At 44.3% G+C, this 19,705-nt stretch overlaps 2 protein-coding genes across 3 annotated transcripts; one reads left to right on the top strand and one right to left on the bottom strand.

Annotated features, from left to right (window-relative positions):
- Positions 1–463: 463 nt before the first annotated feature.
- ttbk2b (tau tubulin kinase 2b) lies at positions 464–7,723 on the bottom strand. 2 transcript variants are annotated; one of them, XM_041064835.1, is made up of 15 exons: positions 7,522–7,723; positions 6,960–7,082; positions 6,713–6,860; positions 6,130–6,203; positions 5,884–6,024; positions 5,664–5,768; positions 5,431–5,496; positions 5,240–5,332; positions 5,014–5,139; positions 4,752–4,909; positions 4,323–4,512; positions 3,745–3,959; positions 3,180–3,648; positions 2,321–3,021; positions 464–1,998 (listed from the first exon to the last, which is right to left on the bottom strand). In XM_041064835.1, exons 2-15 carry the CDS (start codon positions 7,026–7,028, stop codon positions 1,647–1,649), a joined length of 2,907 nt encoding a protein of 968 aa, XP_040920769.1. In that variant the 5' UTR covers positions 7,029–7,082; positions 7,522–7,723; the 3' UTR covers positions 464–1,646. The 2 variants fall into 2 exon arrangements, with proteins under 2 accessions (XP_040920769.1, XP_040920770.1); XM_041064836.1 differs by lacking the exon at positions 7,522–7,723 and adding an exon at positions 7,263–7,389.
- Positions 7,724–8,763: 1,040 nt separating this feature from the next.
- mideasa (mitotic deacetylase associated SANT domain protein a) lies at positions 8,764–18,010 on the top strand. Its single transcript, XM_041064591.1, has 13 exons — positions 8,764–9,296; positions 9,757–11,524; positions 12,996–13,211; positions 13,796–14,138; positions 14,248–14,314; positions 14,401–14,534; positions 14,645–14,748; positions 15,013–15,088; positions 15,276–15,364; positions 15,960–16,103; positions 16,326–16,454; positions 16,620–16,786; positions 17,025–18,010. Exons 2-13 carry the CDS (start codon positions 10,019–10,021, stop codon positions 17,281–17,283), a joined length of 3,234 nt encoding a protein of 1,077 aa, XP_040920525.1. The 5' UTR covers positions 8,764–9,296; positions 9,757–10,018; the 3' UTR covers positions 17,284–18,010.
- The last annotated feature ends 1,695 nt before the right edge of the window (positions 18,011–19,705 follow it).

Raw genomic sequence — 19,705 nt, forward strand, 5'->3', positions numbered from 1 at the left:
TGCACCTGCCATACTGAACCCATCATATACAATACATGCCCATAGACACTGATAAACCTGCATTGTATTAGCATTGTATTGAAAAATAGTTATCAGTGGAAAGAAGCCCAAAGATGATTAATCTTGCCTTTATTTAAAGGATTATCCCTGTTGAGATTCTTTTTGCTGAGACATTCTTTAGCTTTCTGTCACTTACAGCTGCTAAACTGCTGGTTACACATTGTCTTCCTCCACATTTTAAATCTCAGTGACCACAACAGATGGAGAAGTCCCTGCCCCCCCCAACACCCATGAGTCAGTCACCAGCTCATCAGCAGTCTCTCCTGTGCTTACAGCGACATCTGTCACTGAAAGCAGCTGCTTCAACAGAATTTGACAAGGGATTGTTCTCCGGGGACGTGTCAAAGTCTGAGGCAATGTGACATGGGTTTCGTAAAGTCTAATGCTTCACCATTTGAGCATGTTTACTATGTAAGACTGTCTTTTCCGTTTTATCTGAGCACTGACTGTGCTGCTAAGCAACATTTCTATTGCAGAAACTAGTCTTAGAGAAAACACAACACTAAATTTGAGTTATTTTGTAAATGTCAGTCTCCATTGCTGTGAGTGCCACAGATGCTGCTAGGGGTGAGTGAGGAAATAATAAAGGAATTTAGGTGAACTGACCCTTTAGTAATAATAAAAACTACATGCATAGGCAGGAAGTAATATATTTGGGATCTGGCGTTTATTCAATGAACTTATTTTAAAAGGTTTTTAAATTGTGATAAAAAATAAAATGCAACAACCATCAAACCTGATGAAAAAGTTATTTTTTTTTCCCATCAGCTTTTATCTCGTCATTTTCATAAGAAATAAAAATGCACATCGTTGTTGGTCTATATAATGATGTATTTTGATCCGAAGCAGTTCAATAAAAATACAGATGTTTTAGATGATTGTACAAATGAATAAAAAAAATCTACTGCAATGATACTCATGCACTTTTACAATACTTAAGTATGAGTGCACTTACATTTACATTCTAATATGCTGATGTCTTCTGCATGACAAGTATTTTCTAGCAAAGTAAAAGCACACTACTACACTGTGATATGCCAAAATGAGCAATTCATTGATACATATTAAGCTCAGTTTTACAGGAGTGAGGTCAATATGGGACTGCATGCCCTGGTTCTGTACATGAACGCTGATGTTGGTATACTGCTCGTGGTGTTATTTACCATTAGTGTTCTTAATGTGAGTACATGGTTTCCATTAGTGTTTACCATTTTCCTAATGGTACATATCTACAGTTAGCATAATTTTTACATCCCTCAAGTGTTAAACATCATCTTTTTGGTCTCATATTAGGCCTATATGTAGTGTTCAGAAAGGAGTGAAATGAGAGGTAAGAGTTGGCAATCTCAAGGTTTTCTCCACCTTCTTGTTTCGACTGCAGGTATCGAGCAACATCTTCAAGTATTTTGAGAGACACATCCAACAAATGAATAAATAAATAAATACAATTTATCATACATTTTACATTACATACAGTACATTCCCTTGAGTAAATACCTTATTTACACATGCTATCAGGGACTGGATGTGAGACAGCCTCTCGCTACAGTTGCACAATCCGGATCAGTCTTTTGTCTGGAATACAGTCATCGTTTCACTTTCCCAGAGCCTTTGCTCTCGTGGATCAGGCCCCTTCCCCTGGAGCTGTGGCCCCACTGACCCTGCCCACTGGGCCCGTCCTGTGGGTGAGCATGCCGAGGAGGGGGGGACCCGGAGAAGCTAGAAGGAGAGCGGCTGCGTCCCTGTATTGCCCCGCCCTCGCGGAGCTCCTGGCGGGAGGGGGAGGAGCTCAGCGAGCGCTGCAGCGAGGAGGAGGAGCTGCGAGGGCGAGGTGGAGGGCTGAAGAGCATCCCACTGCGGTCCTGCATCAGCTGGGTCAGACTGGCTAGGAAGTCTGCGTCACTCGTGCTGCTGGCACGCACTCTTAGCCGCCGCCGCCTGCAGAAAAAAAGGACAAAACATTATGATTCTCAATATAAAATGATTATTCTTAAAACATTCCTAAAATCAAACTCCATTTTTGATACTATACATGGTCAGGATTTTTTAAAAATTAATAGCCATTCAGTGTATTTAAATTATTTTACTTCTCTGTATGGAAGTTTTCACGGTTACTGGCAAATTTATCCTCAACTGACATCTAAAGGATTATAATTTTAAACATCCACCATCTAATAAAAACTGACAAATGTCTTTGTTCAACTTCTGTCCAAAAACCTGTATCGTTTTCTGAACACCTTGGACTGTGTGTAGCTCATACCTGTTGTCCACACAGGGGCGGATGGGTGGTTTCCCAGGAGGTGGCCGAGGCAGAAACCTGTTTGTGAGTTGCTCGGGTATAAAGGTGGCGCTTACAGGACGTGGGATCTTACTTTTACTACCCGATGAAGAGGACAGAGAGAGAGGGTCCTCTCCTACACAGTCGGACCTGGAGCCTCGCTCCGAGGGGAGCCTGTCTCTCGGCAGAGCGCAGGGCAGGTTATCACAGGACAGAGATGGAGAGGGTGAGTGGGTGGGGGAACCGGGGACTGGACTGCTCCAGCGATGACGCCTCTCCATGTTGAGGTCCCTGCCTGGAGAGTCCGGTGGGGCGCTGGGGTCTCGCACTGGGATTCTGCTCAGTCTTGGAGACGAGGGAGAGTCTCTTCGCCTGAGTAAAGCTGGAGGTGGAGAGGAGGAGACGGTGACGGTGCTCTCCACAGCACCTCCTGCAGTGTCAGCTTGGGGCTGCTGATTCGGCTCTGAGGAGCGATCAGGCAGACCAGAATCACTCTCTGGGTCTCTGTCGTTGGTCAGATGAGCTGTGGGGCCTTTCGCTGAGCTTGGCACTGGAGCTAACTCCAACCTCCCTCCATCCTTTAAAACTTCCTCTGGGAGTCTGTCAGATTTACCAGACGGGGCCTCTAATGGTATTGCATCGCTCTTCTCTTGTACAGGCGACTGAGACGCACAGCTGGAGGACTGAGAAGAGTTTTATGATGGTTAATCAAACAGTCAAATTAAATTCTATCCTATTTTTATCTAAAACATTTACTGTTTAGTCGAATGGTGACTGTGATACTGTGTTTCTGAAAGTGCTGCTCAATGAATGTACAACAAAATACTCAAGTCATCCCTACTTGGTCCATCTGAGGTCTTCCCATGATGACTGACGGCATTTGTCCCAGCATGCCCGGTAGCCTCCTGTGGCCCAGTAACCATGTGCCGGGCATGGCCATCTGAGACAGGACGGGACTGCTCGGTACTGCAGTGGACTGGCCATCCTGCGGCTCAGAGGAGTGGTTCTCAGTCTCTGCAGGTGTGTGGGTACCTGGCCTGTCCTCGTGCAGGGCTTCTGCTGGAGGTTTGCTTCCCCCAGAACCGCTGCCTTGCTCCAGTTCCAGCATCACCCACTCCTGAGAGTCTCCTTCTTGGGGCACAGGGCTGAGGTTTACAGCCACAAAGCCACTGCTCGCTGCGCCCTCTTCGGGGTCTGGGGTTGCTGTGCCAGAGTGGTCCTCATTGCAAGAAGGCGCCTGCTGGCCGTGGCCCCTCTCAGGAATGGATTTCTCTCCAACATGAGAAAGGACTGGACGCTGTTTGCCCAGACTGAAACAAGAAATTTTAAACACTGAGGTGAGATTCTGAGAATTAAAAAAAAAAATTAAGTTTTTGTTTGTTGCAATTCGATGTGTGTTAACTAACTAGGCCTCAAGGAAGCGTTCGATGGTGGGCTTGGGTTCGGGCGCGAGCCTCTTTTCAAATGCCAAGCTCTGGCTGTGTCTTATCCTCCGGAGCAGCGGTGCAGCCCGTTCCAAGAACATGGTTTCGGATCGCACCCGTCTAGGAGAACTCTGCATGGAGCCGGTGTTTGGACTCTGGTTCCCCTGGTTCTGACTGTGTTCGTCCTCACTCACCACCTGAACAGAACGCATGAAGGCTCAAATACTGAAATACTGCATTTCTATCCTCTGACATTTCTTTAAATAAGCATGGAGGCAGTGTTAATCATCAGGAAGACAGTGGGTGACAGTAGATGAACTCCTAGTTTTTCTATTCAAGGTCGGGCCAAGTCTTAGCCAGTATTAAATGTGAAAAGTGATTTTGGCTTTAAATTTAGATTTGTGTAAAAATTCCACTGTGATGTATTCATGACTAGGAGGTCGTTCTGTGCAGGAACATCCACTGTGTGGAAAGAGAAGCAGCTACATAAGAATACAGCATTTACAGCATTAGGTAGGAACAGTCAACTGAGCATTTACAGTACACTACATTGCCCTGACCTTCCTGATAATCTGCTGGGCGTGTTTATGGTTTCGGTTGCGGTCCATCTCTTCCCATACATCTCCACCAGGGGTGGTCGGTGTGGGGATGGGGGGGCAGTTGTCAGCATCACTGAGGCGCTCCCCTTGCAGGACATCCTCAGTGTTCTCCCGCTGCAGCTCGCCTGGCAGCACTGAAGCGTTGGCCATGCTGTGGAGGAGAGGGAAGGTCACCCTGCAGCTCGTTTCCACAGCACAATTTAGAGCAGGGATCTCTGACTGTGCAGATTTCTAGTCTAAAAAAAGCTGCAGCTATACTGCACATTTGAACAGAAATCCAATGGTATGTGAAGGAAGTTTGAATAGAACAAGTGAAACTGCAGCAATTAGCCTTAAGCAATTCAAAAATTCAATGTCAATAGCGACAGAGCTTTCTTTAGCTGTAATCACCCCAAATACGCTGGCGTGAGGCGAGTGAGCTGCTGAGCAGTGGTTGCTGCGGCAGTGATGGTCAGCATATCCTCTGAATCGCATTTCTCCCAGTCGTAAGGATCATTCTCCAGCACGTTGTGGCTCTTCATAGCGTTCTCAAACACTGACATCAGGAGCTGTTACAGACAAAAAAAAAAGAAACCCACAAGGTTCTTTGCATTTGACATCTGGGGAGAAATAAGCAGTACATGCAAAATATGAATAACAAGAGATTGTTAACCTGATAGTCGGGTTTAGTGTAGTAGTCCAAGGTCAAAATATGATCCAGGAAAGCACTGAACTCTGAAGGAAGATGCTTCAGCATGAGACGATGGTCATATGTCTCTTTCAGATTTCCTACTTGTTCCTGAGAGCAGAGAGGGAGCCAATAAGAATTTCAGCAGATACACACACACACTGCTGTAAATTAAAATCTGCAGTGTATATAGTATCAAAGAGGCACATACTTTGTCCTTAATTTTCCTCCAGGGAAGTTGACCAACCATGAATTCAACCAGCATGTAGAAGAGGGACCACAGGTCGTCATGACGACCCATTTCCTACAGATTCAGATAAGCGAGGATGAGGAAGCAAGTAAATTAAAAGTGGAAGAAAAATGAGACTGCTACAAGAATGTGTCTCTTTGGCCCATCCTCACCTTATTCTTATGGGCATTGATTGAAGCATATCGCACAGTTCCTCTGAAGCCTGCGACAGGACGAGGCTGAAAGACACGGTAGAATGAAAAAGAATGAATGTAAATTTTCAACTTTGCATTTAAAGATAAAGCTAAACTGTTTTAAAACAGCTTTTTCGGAGTAAGTAAGTCAAGGGACCTTTGATTAAAGAAGCTAAAACAATGCTTTCAGGAAGCTGGCACACAGTACTTACTGGACGGACTTCCTGGCTAGAGTTGGTAAACTGACGAGCCAAACCAAAGTCAAGCATATAGCAGCATCTGCAGGTACTGGCTAGTCTTCCCATTGCAAAATTAGACTGAACAGAGATAAAGAAACAATAAAATGACGACATGACAAAATGACAACTTGCAACCTCAGTTAGCAAACACACAACAAATTTACAAACCACTGAGGTTTTCAGGACAACTTACTGGTTTAATGTCACGGTGCAGGAAGCCTACAGAATGGATGCTTTCAATGGCCTCTAAAATCTGCTTTCCAAGTCTCAAGGTTGTAGAGACGGAAAAGGTGCCGCGGGTCATGGTCCTGCGCAAATCTGCCAGATTCCTCCCCTTCAGACAGGAAATCAGAATTTCACGTTACATTCATAATGCAGAGTGATATGGCATTTAAAGCAAATGAAATACTGGACTAGCATTCACTGGTAAAAATCCTACCTGCAGTTCCATCACCACATAGTTGAAGCGGTCATTCCTGCCACAGCCCACAAAACGGCACACGTGGTCTTTGCCTGTCAAAGAAATATATATTTATATACATTAATAGGTAGACTGTTAGATTACTGCTGCTGGACTTGTTCTTCCCCATATGTGTACATTTGTCAGCCCTTATGTTTACTGATACTGTTACAGACACAAATATGTGCATGCAAATGTCATATCTTGGTTGTTTATATGTCACATGTTTGATACAGAAAAAAAAAGGAAACCAGACACCAAGGCCTATAATTATTTCACCATCAATTTATTTAGTTTTATGTTACATTTTTTATTTATACTCCCCTGCTGTTTACGACAATAATTCCTGAAATAGCAAATTAATTAGCATGACCAATTGGAGACCTGCAGATACCCTTTTATAGCTACACCATCACCTACTAACCACCCTGCCAAAATGAGTCATGATCTGGGGGTTACCAACTCAGCTAAAAAAAAAAAGATCTTGTCTGAAACTGTGTTGCACAGTAATTCTGTGAGTTTTCAGGTTTTCCGTCACTGACAGGGCGACAGCATCACTCACCCTGAAGCTTCTTCAGCACTGCTACCTCCATCTTCAGCACTTGCTTGGGTTGCTGAGCAGACTCCACCTTCAAGGCAACAGTGGCCTGGCTCAGCTGATCCAAAACCTCGTAGATCTCCCCGAACCCACCTCCACCTATCTTCCTCACCTGATGGAGAGAGGATATTCATCGTCAACCCAAAGCACAGATGTGGAGAAATGTGTACTCTTGATTTAGCTGTGAGAGTTTCAGTGAAGTGACACCTACCACTTTCCATCTGTCTCTGACCACGTCTGCCACTGACAGGATGTCTGTGTGCTCTCCAGCACCACTCATCCTGAGCGCTCTCAGCTACAGCCTGCACCTGGCATCAGTGGCGAAAGCCCCCCTCTGAAAAGAGGGAACAGATTTTTAAAACACACTTCAGTTTTCTATTTCACAACCACCGCATGCTGCTGAGCCTGCAGCTGATGAATAGAGGAACCATTACTCATAGTAAGAGAAGCGTAGAGAAATACATTTAAAGGTTAGCCACAACGCACGTCTCTGAGTCTCACAGAAGATGCTAACCGATTCTAGGTGGTGGTCAGGAAAGGACAGCAGCTATCACTGTTTGGTTTGTTTGACTGTGAGCCAAAACACCACCATGACTAGCACAGCGGCGATCACTGGACATAACTGGAGAGTAGCCGGTTGTTTGAGAGGATTAGCCCTGATGCAGCTAACCTCGCAGGCTGACCGTGTTCAAAGCGGCGTCTCTGGTGGTCCTCTGAACAAGCTAACTAGCATGTTTACCAACGATAACCGCTAGGTAGCGAGCCGCTCCTACCTCGCTTCGTTGCACCAGCGCGATCCCGGTTGGTATGTGAAATCCAAACAGCCTCCATGCTCCTGGGGTGGCAGGTCATTCGAGGCGGTTGTTTATTTTCGAAATGGGGTAACAGTGACGGACCATAGCTCACGTTCGCTACAGTTAGCCAGCTAGCCTGCTAATAGATGCAGAGCGATGCCCCGTGCTCTGGCTCGCAGCAGCGGCGGTGACGTCACAGCGGGCAAGTCTCGTCCTGATTGAGCCGCAAACTCCCGCATCCTCCGCGACACCGACGGCGCGAGGCAGCACCGACTGAGAGGCACTGACAGATGCCCGAATGTGGCCAATACTCTGCACCGAACACGGAGCGCGGGGCCCAAAAGGCACCCACAGGTGACTACGTGTGGTGCCAGTGACGCAGTTGACAGGTAACTCTGTAATGCTGCATCACGTCTGCTCTCGTGTCACCGTTCAAGCTGATCGATAATGATCGTTATCGACGAGAAATAAAGCAGCGGGGACGTAGCAGGGAATTTAGGTGCATCAGCCACGACACCCTCTTTCACCACCACAGCCCCAGTGCACACATCACATCTTTCTTTCTAAATAAAGGATTTACACATTACAACCGAGACTGAAAGTTCATTCTTGGCCATGGAACAGAAGTTTGACATATATGTACTGCAACTCCCATAAGTCTTCTGGTAAAAAGTTAAGGTGGTTTTCAGTCATCACAGTTTGACAGTCAGAGGCATAATTGCACTACCTGATTCAATTTGCTCTTTGTTCCCTTTTGTTATGACAGCATTGGTAGACATTAACGTCTCTCAGTAATATTCTATTCTTTATATGTGTATTCTATATATGTATATGATGAACATGGGCTTAAACACTAAATGACTACTTTTGTTTTTCAGAGTCCTTTTTATTTTAATTGTTACCAAAGTGCAGATTTCAGACAAGAATTTATTCCTGACAGTCATATAGAGAAAGTATGTGTCATCCTGTTTAGAGTTGAAAAAAAAATATGATGAAATGAAACAAGGAAAATATCCGAATATATGAATAGAACATTTACATACTGGATTTCAGTGTTTCTAAAATCCTGACTGCGGCCCTGGTTTCAACCCACCACAAATTGTTTCCGTGTGCTCAGCTGAGACTCCGCTTACCGGGGCAGCCATGATTACAAAACAAACGTACACGGATACGGCAATGGGAGTGGCCAGACAATCGGATTGGACAACAGGATGTGAGTTGAGCTGTTTTGGGGTGAGGCGGTGCGTTTGGGGGTGCACAACTTTCTGCGTGTTTGCGCAGTTTTCCAGCGTTTCACACACTGCGGATAGACCGAAATAGCGGCCCGAGGCCCGCGGTGCTCGGGTGGCAGAGCGTTGAAATCAGCGGAAATACCAGCGCGGGCCGATGCGCGGCAGAGTTTTCACACTTTCGCCGTCTCATGTGCGGTTTACTCGTTGATGCGGGGAGAAAGTTGTGGACATGTTTTCCTGGAAGTGCACGGTTTTGCGGACACACCGTGCAACACTGTAACGGCGGCGTGAATGAGCCTTCACAGCCCGTGCGGACTTTGGAGTATTTTTTTGTCCCCCTTCTTTTGATTGTAAAGCCGCCTGTTCGCCATATTGTGCGCTGTGAAACTCGAGGGAAAGTTGTCAGAGTTATGACATTTGCTGCGCACAATCCCTTCATGGAGCTGCATGCAGTCGACTTTGATCGAAACCAAAGTGACTCCATGGAGCTGGCCATGGAGAGCTCTGTGCACCATTGATAAGGTACATACACCGTGTTTAACTAATTCTCGTTAATCTGCTGTATTGCCTAACCGCCTCTTCGTGCGCTTCCTTATTGCTGATTTTTAACATAACATCACTGGCTATCGCTCGGGTGATTGCACGAGCCCCTTCGTTTCCTGTATTTCTTGTTATGCCAAATGGCAGCTAAACTGTAAGCGCCTCCTTGTTTCTGTTGGCTGTTGCTGTAGATCTTCAGCTTATAACGTCCCCTCTGCACGCACCTGGACGTAAATATCGAAATACAGATTTTTGTTTCCCTCTCTGCCTGTGTTCGCCTCAACAGTCTGATTAATTTTTTTTTTTACTTTACTGATTGGGCTATTTGCTTCTGTAGGCCTCAGTTTCCTCTTTGCTGCAGACGAGTGAGAGCCGACTGAAAACTTTGTGTGCTCGTCCTCAGAGAAAAAGAAAGTGTCTAACCCCTCCTTTCTCTCATAAGGTCCGGCACCCTAAAGAGGATGAGAAGAATGGACAACAAACCTCAGATTTGATTCTGGACGGAGGGTTGCATGTTCCCCACCCTGCACTTTCCTTTGGGAGTTCCATTTCCTCCCAAAATCCTCTGTATACACAATTAAACAAATAATTTCTCGACCACAGGCAGTGAAAACACACTACAGAGGCAATCACTCAGTTTTGCACACTCAGTAATCAAGACTGAGCGCCCAGACTCCTTCATTTTCACACCTTACAATCTTAGCATGAGTCTTCCTCCTCAAGTTAATACTGACAAGGGCGGCAATCATCGGGCTGCAACCATGAAAGAGCCTGTGCAGCATTCAGGGGAGGTTTATTATGGTATGGCGCCTCCAGCTTTAGACTCAAGCCACAGTGACTCTGCTGGCAGCTCTGGTGTTTATAACCCAGAAAAAGGGCCCCAAAGTTTACCGCACTATCGACAGGCTGCTCCAGTAAAGTGGATGCACCAGGACTCCATACAGGCCCCTGGCTGGTCTCAGGAAGCTCCCGTGTCAGCCTGGGGGCAGAACTTTGGCCCCTACATGGGCGGAGTGAACGTGAGGAATCAGATGGCCTTCCATAAAGGAGTCCATGAAGGCGTAGCTCTGCCGATGGGGGGAGAAAATCAACTGCCGGGACCTGTTGAGGTTTATAGGGATGCCAACCAGGCTCAAGCTCAGGGGAGGGGGCTCGAGTGGGAGCAGCACGCTGTGGCTGCAATGCACCAGGCCCAGATGCAAGCCTATCAACACGGCCACAAAGGTGTAGAGCTCCAGGGTCAGCCTCATGTGCCGTCTCACTCTTTGCCTGGGTCAGTGCTGCAGCCCTTTCAGACGACATTTAGACCTAGCAAACAGCAGTTCTCATCTGGTTATTACTCTGTTTTTCCTGGAAACAAGGGAGCACCAGGCCTGGTCTACGGCGAGCAGCCTAAAACTCAACAACTGCTGCACCAGATGCAGCAGCAACAAATGCATCATCATCACCAGCAGCAACAACAACAGCAACAACAGTTGCAGCAACAGCATCACCTTCAGCTGCAGCAGCAGCAGCAACATTTGCAGCAACAGCAGCACCAAATCCAACAGCATCAAATGCAACAGCAGCAGCTGCAACAGATGCAGCAGCAGCAGTATCACCAGCAACAACTACATGAGCGACAGCAACAAATTCAGCAAATGCAACAGCAGCAGCAGCAGCAGCAGCAGCAGCAACAACAACAACAACAACAACTGCAGCAACAAAATGTGCCACAACAAGAAACAACACAACTACAGGTTCAACCAAAACAGCAACAGACCCAAAACTTTGCAGCTTATCAGTCTCCTGAGCCTTGTCCACCTGACACAGTGTCTAAAAAGGAAGATGTCCAGTCAGTGGAGCCGCAGCAGGAACCAGAGGCTCAGGCCTGTGATAAGCCAGCCGCACCTGATCCATGTACCGACAAGGTCACCACAAATCCTACAGAGGCCTCAGATGCACAGCCGGCGGCCCCTCGGCGCTCGCGGCGCCTTTCCAGAGAAGGACAGTCCCCACTGGGTCCCCCTTCAAACACCTGGCCTCAAGCCTCCAAAGAGCCTCCACTGTCACAGAATGGAGTAACAGGCAAGCAGAGAGGCGGGGAAAGCCAAGGGACTACAGGAGGGGTCATTCAGATCACCCACAGGAGAAGGAGGGCATCTAAGGAGATCAACCTGGAGACTCTAGCGCAGCAGGCATCAGAAATGCAACCTGCTAAAATTTGCAAGGTTAACAAATCACTTATTACTCTGGTGCTGTAGTTCATTTCAGTTTTATTTATCGCAGTTTTACAGCAAAACAGCAATTGTGTTGTTTGTTTTAGGATCGGTTTACTTGAGGAAGAATGGCGAGGGTGTCAAATCTGTGCAAGTGAGAGCAAATGTTCTCATGTGGCAAAGTTGGCAAGCAGCTGTACAAAGAGGAAGAACCCTGTTTCTATGCAGAACTTCCCTATGGTTTACAAAATTTCTTGGGTCTGTTTGCTTGAGTCCTACAGCTGTCGAGCCTCAGCTGTAGCAGTCTGTCTTCAAGCATGCGCAGTACATTGTTGTGTTCGCCAGATACTGGTGCAACCTGAATAACAGCTATTATTGAAGATCCCTCTTGGATTTTAAAGATTGCTCTAGTTTTATCGCATCGAGAAAGGTGATACACTTAACACTTGTTATTCAGGATTTATAATGTTTACATTCTGAGTGGCACACCCAATGGAACCGGCTTCTTAGCAGCTCCTTTAAACACGCAGTAAACATAAAAACTAGTCCAGCTGAGTTTTTGTTAGTCTCTTCTCAGCGCAGGGATATTTAGTGCTCTCCCCTCAGGGGGTTACCAGGCTCGTCATAGATTTTTGTGCAGAAGGTGCATGCTGGATGTACAGTTAGAGCAGCTGCATGTCTGCACACCTCCACATTCCTCAGGCTCTTTCCCAGTCATTCAGCAGAGCTAGGGAGGGGCCGAGCTGTCAACCTGCACAGCTACACTCCTCTACTCGCCCAATACACACCAAACAGGTTTAATACTAGTTTTCACGACTCAGAGTCGTTGTATTGTGGTTGACAAGCAGCACTTTTCTGAGCAAGGGGATGAGATTCAGACGTCTTGGCTCTGGTTCTTAACTTTGCATAAAGTGCTAATCATAAAGCTGATTTATATTTTCGGCTTTATGTATTATATTTTCATTTATATCTTTCGCTGCTACTAGTAGAATTTAGGATCTCTGAAAATTTTATCAACGTGCACATGTACATTTCTATAATAGATAGTGAATAGGCAATAATGTTCAATTTAGAGCTGAAACAATTAGTTGATTAATTGATCAGTTCATCAACAGAAAGTTGATGAGCAACAATTTCGTCATTATAAACACTGGGCATTTGAAGATGTCACCTTGGGGCTTTCAGACATTGTGATGGGATATTTCTATTATTTATTGATTGAGTAAATTGTTCAAACAAATAACTGCTACAACCAACAGATCAAGCCCTAATATAATTTATTATAAAATACAGCTTATGAATTTCAATTAAGAGGAAAATTAATGTAGGCAATTTAAAAATGAGCCTTTAAGTGAAGTCACCCCATCTTCCTCTTTTTGTACCTCAGTCCCTTTTCTATTTACTGTGCTATTACCCCAGTTTCCCTGTTACATTCTCTCTCATCTCTTCTCATTTTCCTGCCTTTTTCTTTTTTGTGCAACAGGGAGACGGTTCCTCAGGCAGACAGGCCACCATGGTACCCCTGGTTATCCCGGTGTCTGTACCAGTGCAGAGGAATCAAACAGATCCTCAGGATGGCTGGGCTCAGGGTCGACTCGGCCAGGGTGAGCGGCCTGCAGGACAGCCCGACCGCAAACCCTCTGTCATTGTGGCTCACCGGCGATCGCTCAGAAACTCCATGACTGAGAGTTTTGGTCAGGTTAGTTCTGTGAAGAGATGAGATCTGCATTGCTCTGATTGTCATGCATTGTTGGTTTATTATTGGTGCCCTTTCAGTTAGTTTGAAATCAGTCACCTCAGGACTCCTTAAAAGGAAGGTCTGTGCTAAGTTGTAAGTGATGACAGTGTGATCCCACCCAGTTGCACGAGCAACCTCAAAGCAGCCTTGCAGAAGCCAGCCTTAGAGATTTTGGCCTGGAAAATATCCACTGAACCCTGGACCAATCACCAATATGCAGGGTGTGGATTAGACGATAATGTGACTCACCGACTTTACAAAATTCTGAGCAACATGAACAGCTGCGTCAAAGTGGGCGTGTAGGTTGAAGCTTGATTCAGCGACTGGACATTACATTACTAATGTCAAAGGTCAGGAATTGGAATCCAGAACAGGAATGGCACTAAAAATGAAAGGACAACTATATAGAGAGCTAATTACAGAATGTAAATAAATTGATTGACTATTGATGGAAAAATGTCGACCATACATGGTATCCAAAACAGAGTTTGAGTTCATGAAAATAAATACTCCCTACAATGCACCTCAATCCTTCTTCTATTCAGGATGGTGCGAACGATCCAGGGCTCGATGAGGATGGAAAATCCAAATTTAAGCGCCGACCTCGCCCAGAGCCTCTCATTATCCCTCCTCCCAAACCATCCACCTTCATCCCTCCATCCGTTTACTCCAGCATCACTTCCTACCAGAGCAACCTGCGCTCCCCAGTTCGTCTGCCGGACAATGCCATCACCTTGCCCCCCTACACGCCTCCACCCATCCTCTCTCCTGTGCGCGAGGGCTCGGGACTCTATTTCTCCGCCATCCTGACCAACATAGCCGTAAGCAACCAAATCCTGCCTCCCCCGGCTACACCCAAGTCTGCAACACGCAGCCTGTTGCGCTCCAGTAAGTCTTGGTTGTTACTGGCCTTCTGTAGTTATGATCAGAGATTAATTCTACCAATGAGGCTTTCTCAGAAATTGTTTAAGAGCTTTTTTTCATTTGTGTTTTTCAGCAAGTTCAGAGATTACACCTCCCGTCCTGCCCTTGATCGCTGATGCCACACCAGTTAGTCTTGAACCGTAAGCACCACCTCAAACATCTAAACGGGACTCTAAGTTTTTCGATATTTGTCCCAAGAATAAAAACTTTTTTTTTTATTGTCCAGGCGTATCAACATTGGACAGCAGTACCAGGCAGAAATTCCAGATTTGCAGAATCAACTTTCTTCCCAGGTTGACCAGCACAAAGCTGACTTGGTTTGGGTGCCTATGGACCTTAAACATGGTTCTCAAGAGACCAGTTAGTATCTAACATTACGTGTCACCCACTGTTATTTATCTTAAGCGTGCTCGTTGTCGGCTTTTCCTCACCACCTGCTTTTTAAAACCCACCTCACATTTTCTTCCCAGTGGAGGATTTGATGAACATGGCTTGTTCCAGTGTGCTCAGAGGTGGAGGAACCAATCAGGAGCTGGTTCTACACTGTTTATATGAATCTGGAGGTGATTTTCTTGTAAGTAGAGTGACTCATAGTCTTGGTCAACTTCTTGAAATTGAGTTTGCACGGACGGGTTTTGGCAAAATGATCAAAATAAAACAAATTCCTAAGAATGACAACACCAGAATTTGATCAAAAGCTTAAAATGTTTTCATCACACAACCATTATTAAAGTATTCGTGCAAAGCCACATTAACTTTGTACTGTATTTGATGCACTCAAATGGGTAACAGTGACCTCGTTAAAGAAAGATTTTCTCTATGTGATGTCGATTTTAAGGAAATGTTGGAACGCTTGATGCTTCAGGACCCAGTTTTCCCCAAAGGCCATCACCTGGCAGGTTATCACTACTCAGGTGAGTATTTACTAATCATGGCTTTTTAATGTGAGTTACATCTGTGAACTCTGACAGATTTCCTGATTATGGATATGTCTTCCTCTTCCTCCTGCTGTCTTTTCCTCTATTTTTTTAATGTCTCTCTGAATGTTTCCTCATTCTGGTAAGAACACATTAAATTGAACTGCATCTCATTTACTCTCAGGCTCCGACAGCTGGACCGCAGAAGAGAAGCGCTACTTCAATAAGGGGATCTCTGCCTACAGGAAGGACTTCTTTCTGGTGCAGAAACTGGTATGCTCATTACTTTTACCCTGCAGCATAAACAGCTAGGAATCAATGTAAATAAATCTAAAAATACATGGGAATTTAATTAAATGTGCTCTGTGCAGTATCGCTAAATGGAACAACATTCATTTTGAGGCATAAGTATAATTAACTTTAAACAAACATGACTATCAAAAATGAAGATTTTCAGTCACAACTGGACTGACTGCATTCTATTTTATGTGACAGCAGAGTCAGATGTGTTGGAAAATCTGCATGATTGCAAACAGGAAGAGGCAGCTCTTCTTTCAGCACAAACACAGCTAAAACTTAAAAGTGCACGCGAGGAGAAAATTAGACTAAACAAACCACATCCTCTTTGAGAAAAGCAGTACCTGGATTTATGGGAAATGTGGTCTTTATTTTATAGAAACATTAACAGTATCAGTACCTTTGGCATGAGACAGAGCCTGTCAGTACTCTATGCACTGTAATCCTGTGTACGGAAATATTCTCAGTATTTAGTAACAGTGCACTGTTAAAGCAGACTTTGTACATGGAAGATCTGAGTGAATACTAAACATTTATCTGCATGTGTTTATTTGTTGGGCTGATTTTAAAGGTGCGGACCAAGACTGTGGCTCAGTGTGTAGAGTTTTACTATACATACAAGAAACAGGTGAAGATTGGTCGCAACGGGATTTTAACTTTCGGCCCTCCACATTCACCAGTGGAGAAGCACACAGAAGCCGTGGTGGACGTCAAGGTAGAGTGGAGTTAACTTGGCTCAAATGTGCTATGATGTTTCATGGTTAAATATTACAAATATACAGTCTTCACAAACATGTTCTTCACAATGTTCTTCAGTCCTGTGTAGAAACGAGGCCAAATAATCATTTTTAAGTGTTCAAATCAGAATTTTAAAATGGGTTTTATAAAAATATGTGCAATAATCTTTTATATTTTTCTGGTTTGATTTATTACACAGAGCTCACAGCAGTCAAAACTTACTCAAGGAGAGACGGAGGGGGATGACAGAAAGGATGTCTCTTATGACCAGAGCCATGAGAGTAGCCAGCAGGCGAGGGTCGCTCAGTCACTACAGGCTCATGACTATGTTAGTATTTCATTATGTATTAGTTTTGCAACTAATGATAATTTATTTTCTTTCTGAATTGATTAATCTTACAATTCCTTTCAATGATGATCAATATGTATGAACTAAGAAAATGTCAAAATACATAACTACTTTTTTGTTTTTTTTGGTTGGTTGGTTGGCCAGGCGGGAACGATGCTGGTGATCAAAGAGCCAGACACTGTGAATAAGGAGGCCCATCACCCGTCAGCACCTCACAGGCCTCGGGCCGAGCCTGCAGCCAAGAAGGGCAGAGCACCAGCGAAGCCCCCACAGGATCCTGATGCAGTATTTCCATGCAAGAAATGTGGCAGGTTTGTTGGTTGCAGTTACAGTAGTTTATGTAGTTCACTTCATCGTGTTGATGTGACTGAGTTTTCAGTCATAGATAAACTACGTCACAACGTAAAACGTATTACTACAAGTAATAAATTAAAATTCAATGCACCTCTTTTCAGTAGAGTTTAATCTTCTGTCGGTTACTTGTGTTTGTATCATTCCAAACATCTGCTATTGTGTGTAACGTTAAACAATTTTCTTCTCGTATTCTAGGGTGTTTTATAAAGTGAAGAGTCGAAGCGCCCACATGAAGAGTCACGCCGAGCAGGAGAAGAAGGCGGCGGCGCTGCGTCAGAAAGAGGAAGAGGCACAGGCAGCAGCTGAAGCTCGGGCCAGGAAGGCGGCAGCAGCAGCGGCGGCGGCGGCGGCTCATAAGGGAGGAAATGGGAACGGAGTGACGGAGCAGGCGGAGGTCAGCAGCCACGAAGACTCATCTGAGGGAGAAGATGATGATGATGAAGACTGGCACTGAGAGACAAGAGAAAAAAAATCAAGGATAAAAATCGATGAGATGTATTGATGGGTAAATGGAGAGTAGGGAATGCGATTGAATCAGAGAAGGAGGAATGAGTAACAGAGCAGCACAAGAGAAATGCTTTTCAAGTCTTCCTGTTAATCGTCACACTCCTTTCTTGGCTGAAACTCTCTCTGTTATTCAGTTTGACATGGTTCAGTCAGGCAATCACACTCCTAATTTTCACATTTGTATCTTTTAAATATTCAGAGGAACTTTATTTTTTGTAAATGCACTTATACTGAATGCTTCTGCTTTTGCCAATATTGCCTTTTTATATCCATTATTTAATTGAATATATGTCAAAATATTACACTTTTGCATTGAGTGGACTTCAAAAGATAATCAGGACGTCTCTTTAGCAATAAAACATCAAGATCAAAGCAATCTTTCACTTTATAGCCGGAGCCCTTTTAAATAAAGATAGAGTTTGTATTTAAAAATCTTTGTCTTAGGGAAATACTGTGCTGAATTTTTCAGATTTCCACCAGAGTTTTAGGTTGGTTGTACACTTACTTTTACAACTAAGGGACCTTTTGAAATGAATGTGTACAAAAAAAGTATATATGAGATTGCCATATATTTATGATACTGCATTTTTCAATGATTTTGGTAATATAAAAACTAATCATGTCAGCTGCAATATGACTTGTGAATTGAAAAGTTTATTAAAATCTATACTGTTCTGAAAAATGTGTCTTCATTTTTTTTTTCCAGTCACGTTCAGTGTGTGCTTGCAAGACATTGTTAAACCAGCAGAGGGAGGTAGAGGTTCAGCATGCTGGATATTTTCTTAACACGGGATTGTGTGCAGCTAAATTTTGTCAAGGTCTGCAAAGATTTAGACACACTTGGATGAAATTATTCATAAATTATATCAAGATCCATTTTTTATTTTATGTCCTTAGATCACAAAATCTTAAATCTTCTTGCTTAAAATACCATCCTTGCACCGACATCTGGATCTACTAAGCAAGAAAGATTTACCACAATAAAATACAACTCCCACTGCTGTACTTGGTCAGTATTCAAGGCTCTACAAGCCAAGTCATTTTCAGATTACGGGCTGGAGAGCCAACTCATCTTCAGATGACACAGAGGGTGTGGTGAAATTTGGCATTGATCAGTGGTGACATAACTCAGCCATTTAGAGATGTGCTCAGGGAAGGGAAGTGTAGCTTGCTGTCCTCAGGAGGTGTGATGCAAGGCTTACTGCCCTCAGATCACAGAGGACAAAGAGGCCCCGTTCCTGTCTCCCACTCATCACTGACAAGTTGGACTCTGACAGCTCTCATTTACCTTCCCGCTACTGCAGAATTTAGCAGCAGAGGTTCTGCACACAAGCAACTGCTTCATGTGCCAAGACAAGAACAAAAGGCAAATCAGCTTATTTCACTTGGTGTGACGGTAAGTGCTGTTACTGTCCAAGTACCTCACTAATGTAAAAAAAAAAATAATCCCAACATCCACCTTTTGTACAAGTTTGAAAATACAAGGTTGTTAGTTTGAGAGCATAGCTGCTCATTACTATCACGTTGTCAACATTATGGATCTGGAATTGACATTTTGGTTTTCTCAACGTCCTCCGAGGGTCCATTTTGCCTTGGGCCTTGTGACGAAGCGTTGGAAGTTTACACTGAGGATCAAATGTCTTCCTTGAGCTCTGGGCCTACTAATGAGGCCCCATTAGAAACCTCAGCAAGGACACAGTAAAATAGGTTAGGGATAGAGGAGAAGATGAAGACATTATAAAGCCAACTGGTAGTGAGCAATGGAGACAAGGGCGAAACACTGGATCAGTGTCACTAAATGTCTGCAAGACAAATGAGAGGATCAATGGATCTTCTCCAGCAGGGCTGAGGTTAAATCTGATGCAAAGCAGAAATGTACATTAAGATTATTTATGTTCAGCCACTCAGCTATAAAACTTTGATTATTTTCTGGGCGTGACATGTGAAGCTGCAGGTCAATGTCATTCTTGCAGTAAGTACACAGAAAGAAACAGAGGCCACAGAATAGACATAAATACTCGAATGAAAACAATAAAGCGCTGAGTTTTGTTATAACATTGAAACAGGTTATTGAAGACAAACACTCCTCGTTTTATTTAGATATGGTAAAGATGTGCAAAAGGTTAAGTTTAAAGATACAGAATTTCAAACTCTTCCAACTCGACAAATATTTTTACATTGCAGGCCCCCTGATCCATCACTGAGCAGACAGAAATTGAATGGACAGCATTTCAGTCTGTGTCAGTTTGTTTCTGAGTTTCCTGGATGTAAGAAGAATCTGCTGCTGGAGGCTGTTGACTTACAACTTTGAAACATATCTGTCAGTTTTAAAACATTCAGCTTGTCTGAACCTCTCTGTCCATAAAGAC

This window comes from Toxotes jaculatrix, chromosome 19 (genome assembly GCF_017976425.1).
Source record: "Toxotes jaculatrix isolate fToxJac2 chromosome 19, fToxJac2.pri, whole genome shotgun sequence".
Classification (NCBI taxonomy): Eukaryota; Metazoa; Chordata; class Actinopteri; family Toxotidae; genus Toxotes; species Toxotes jaculatrix.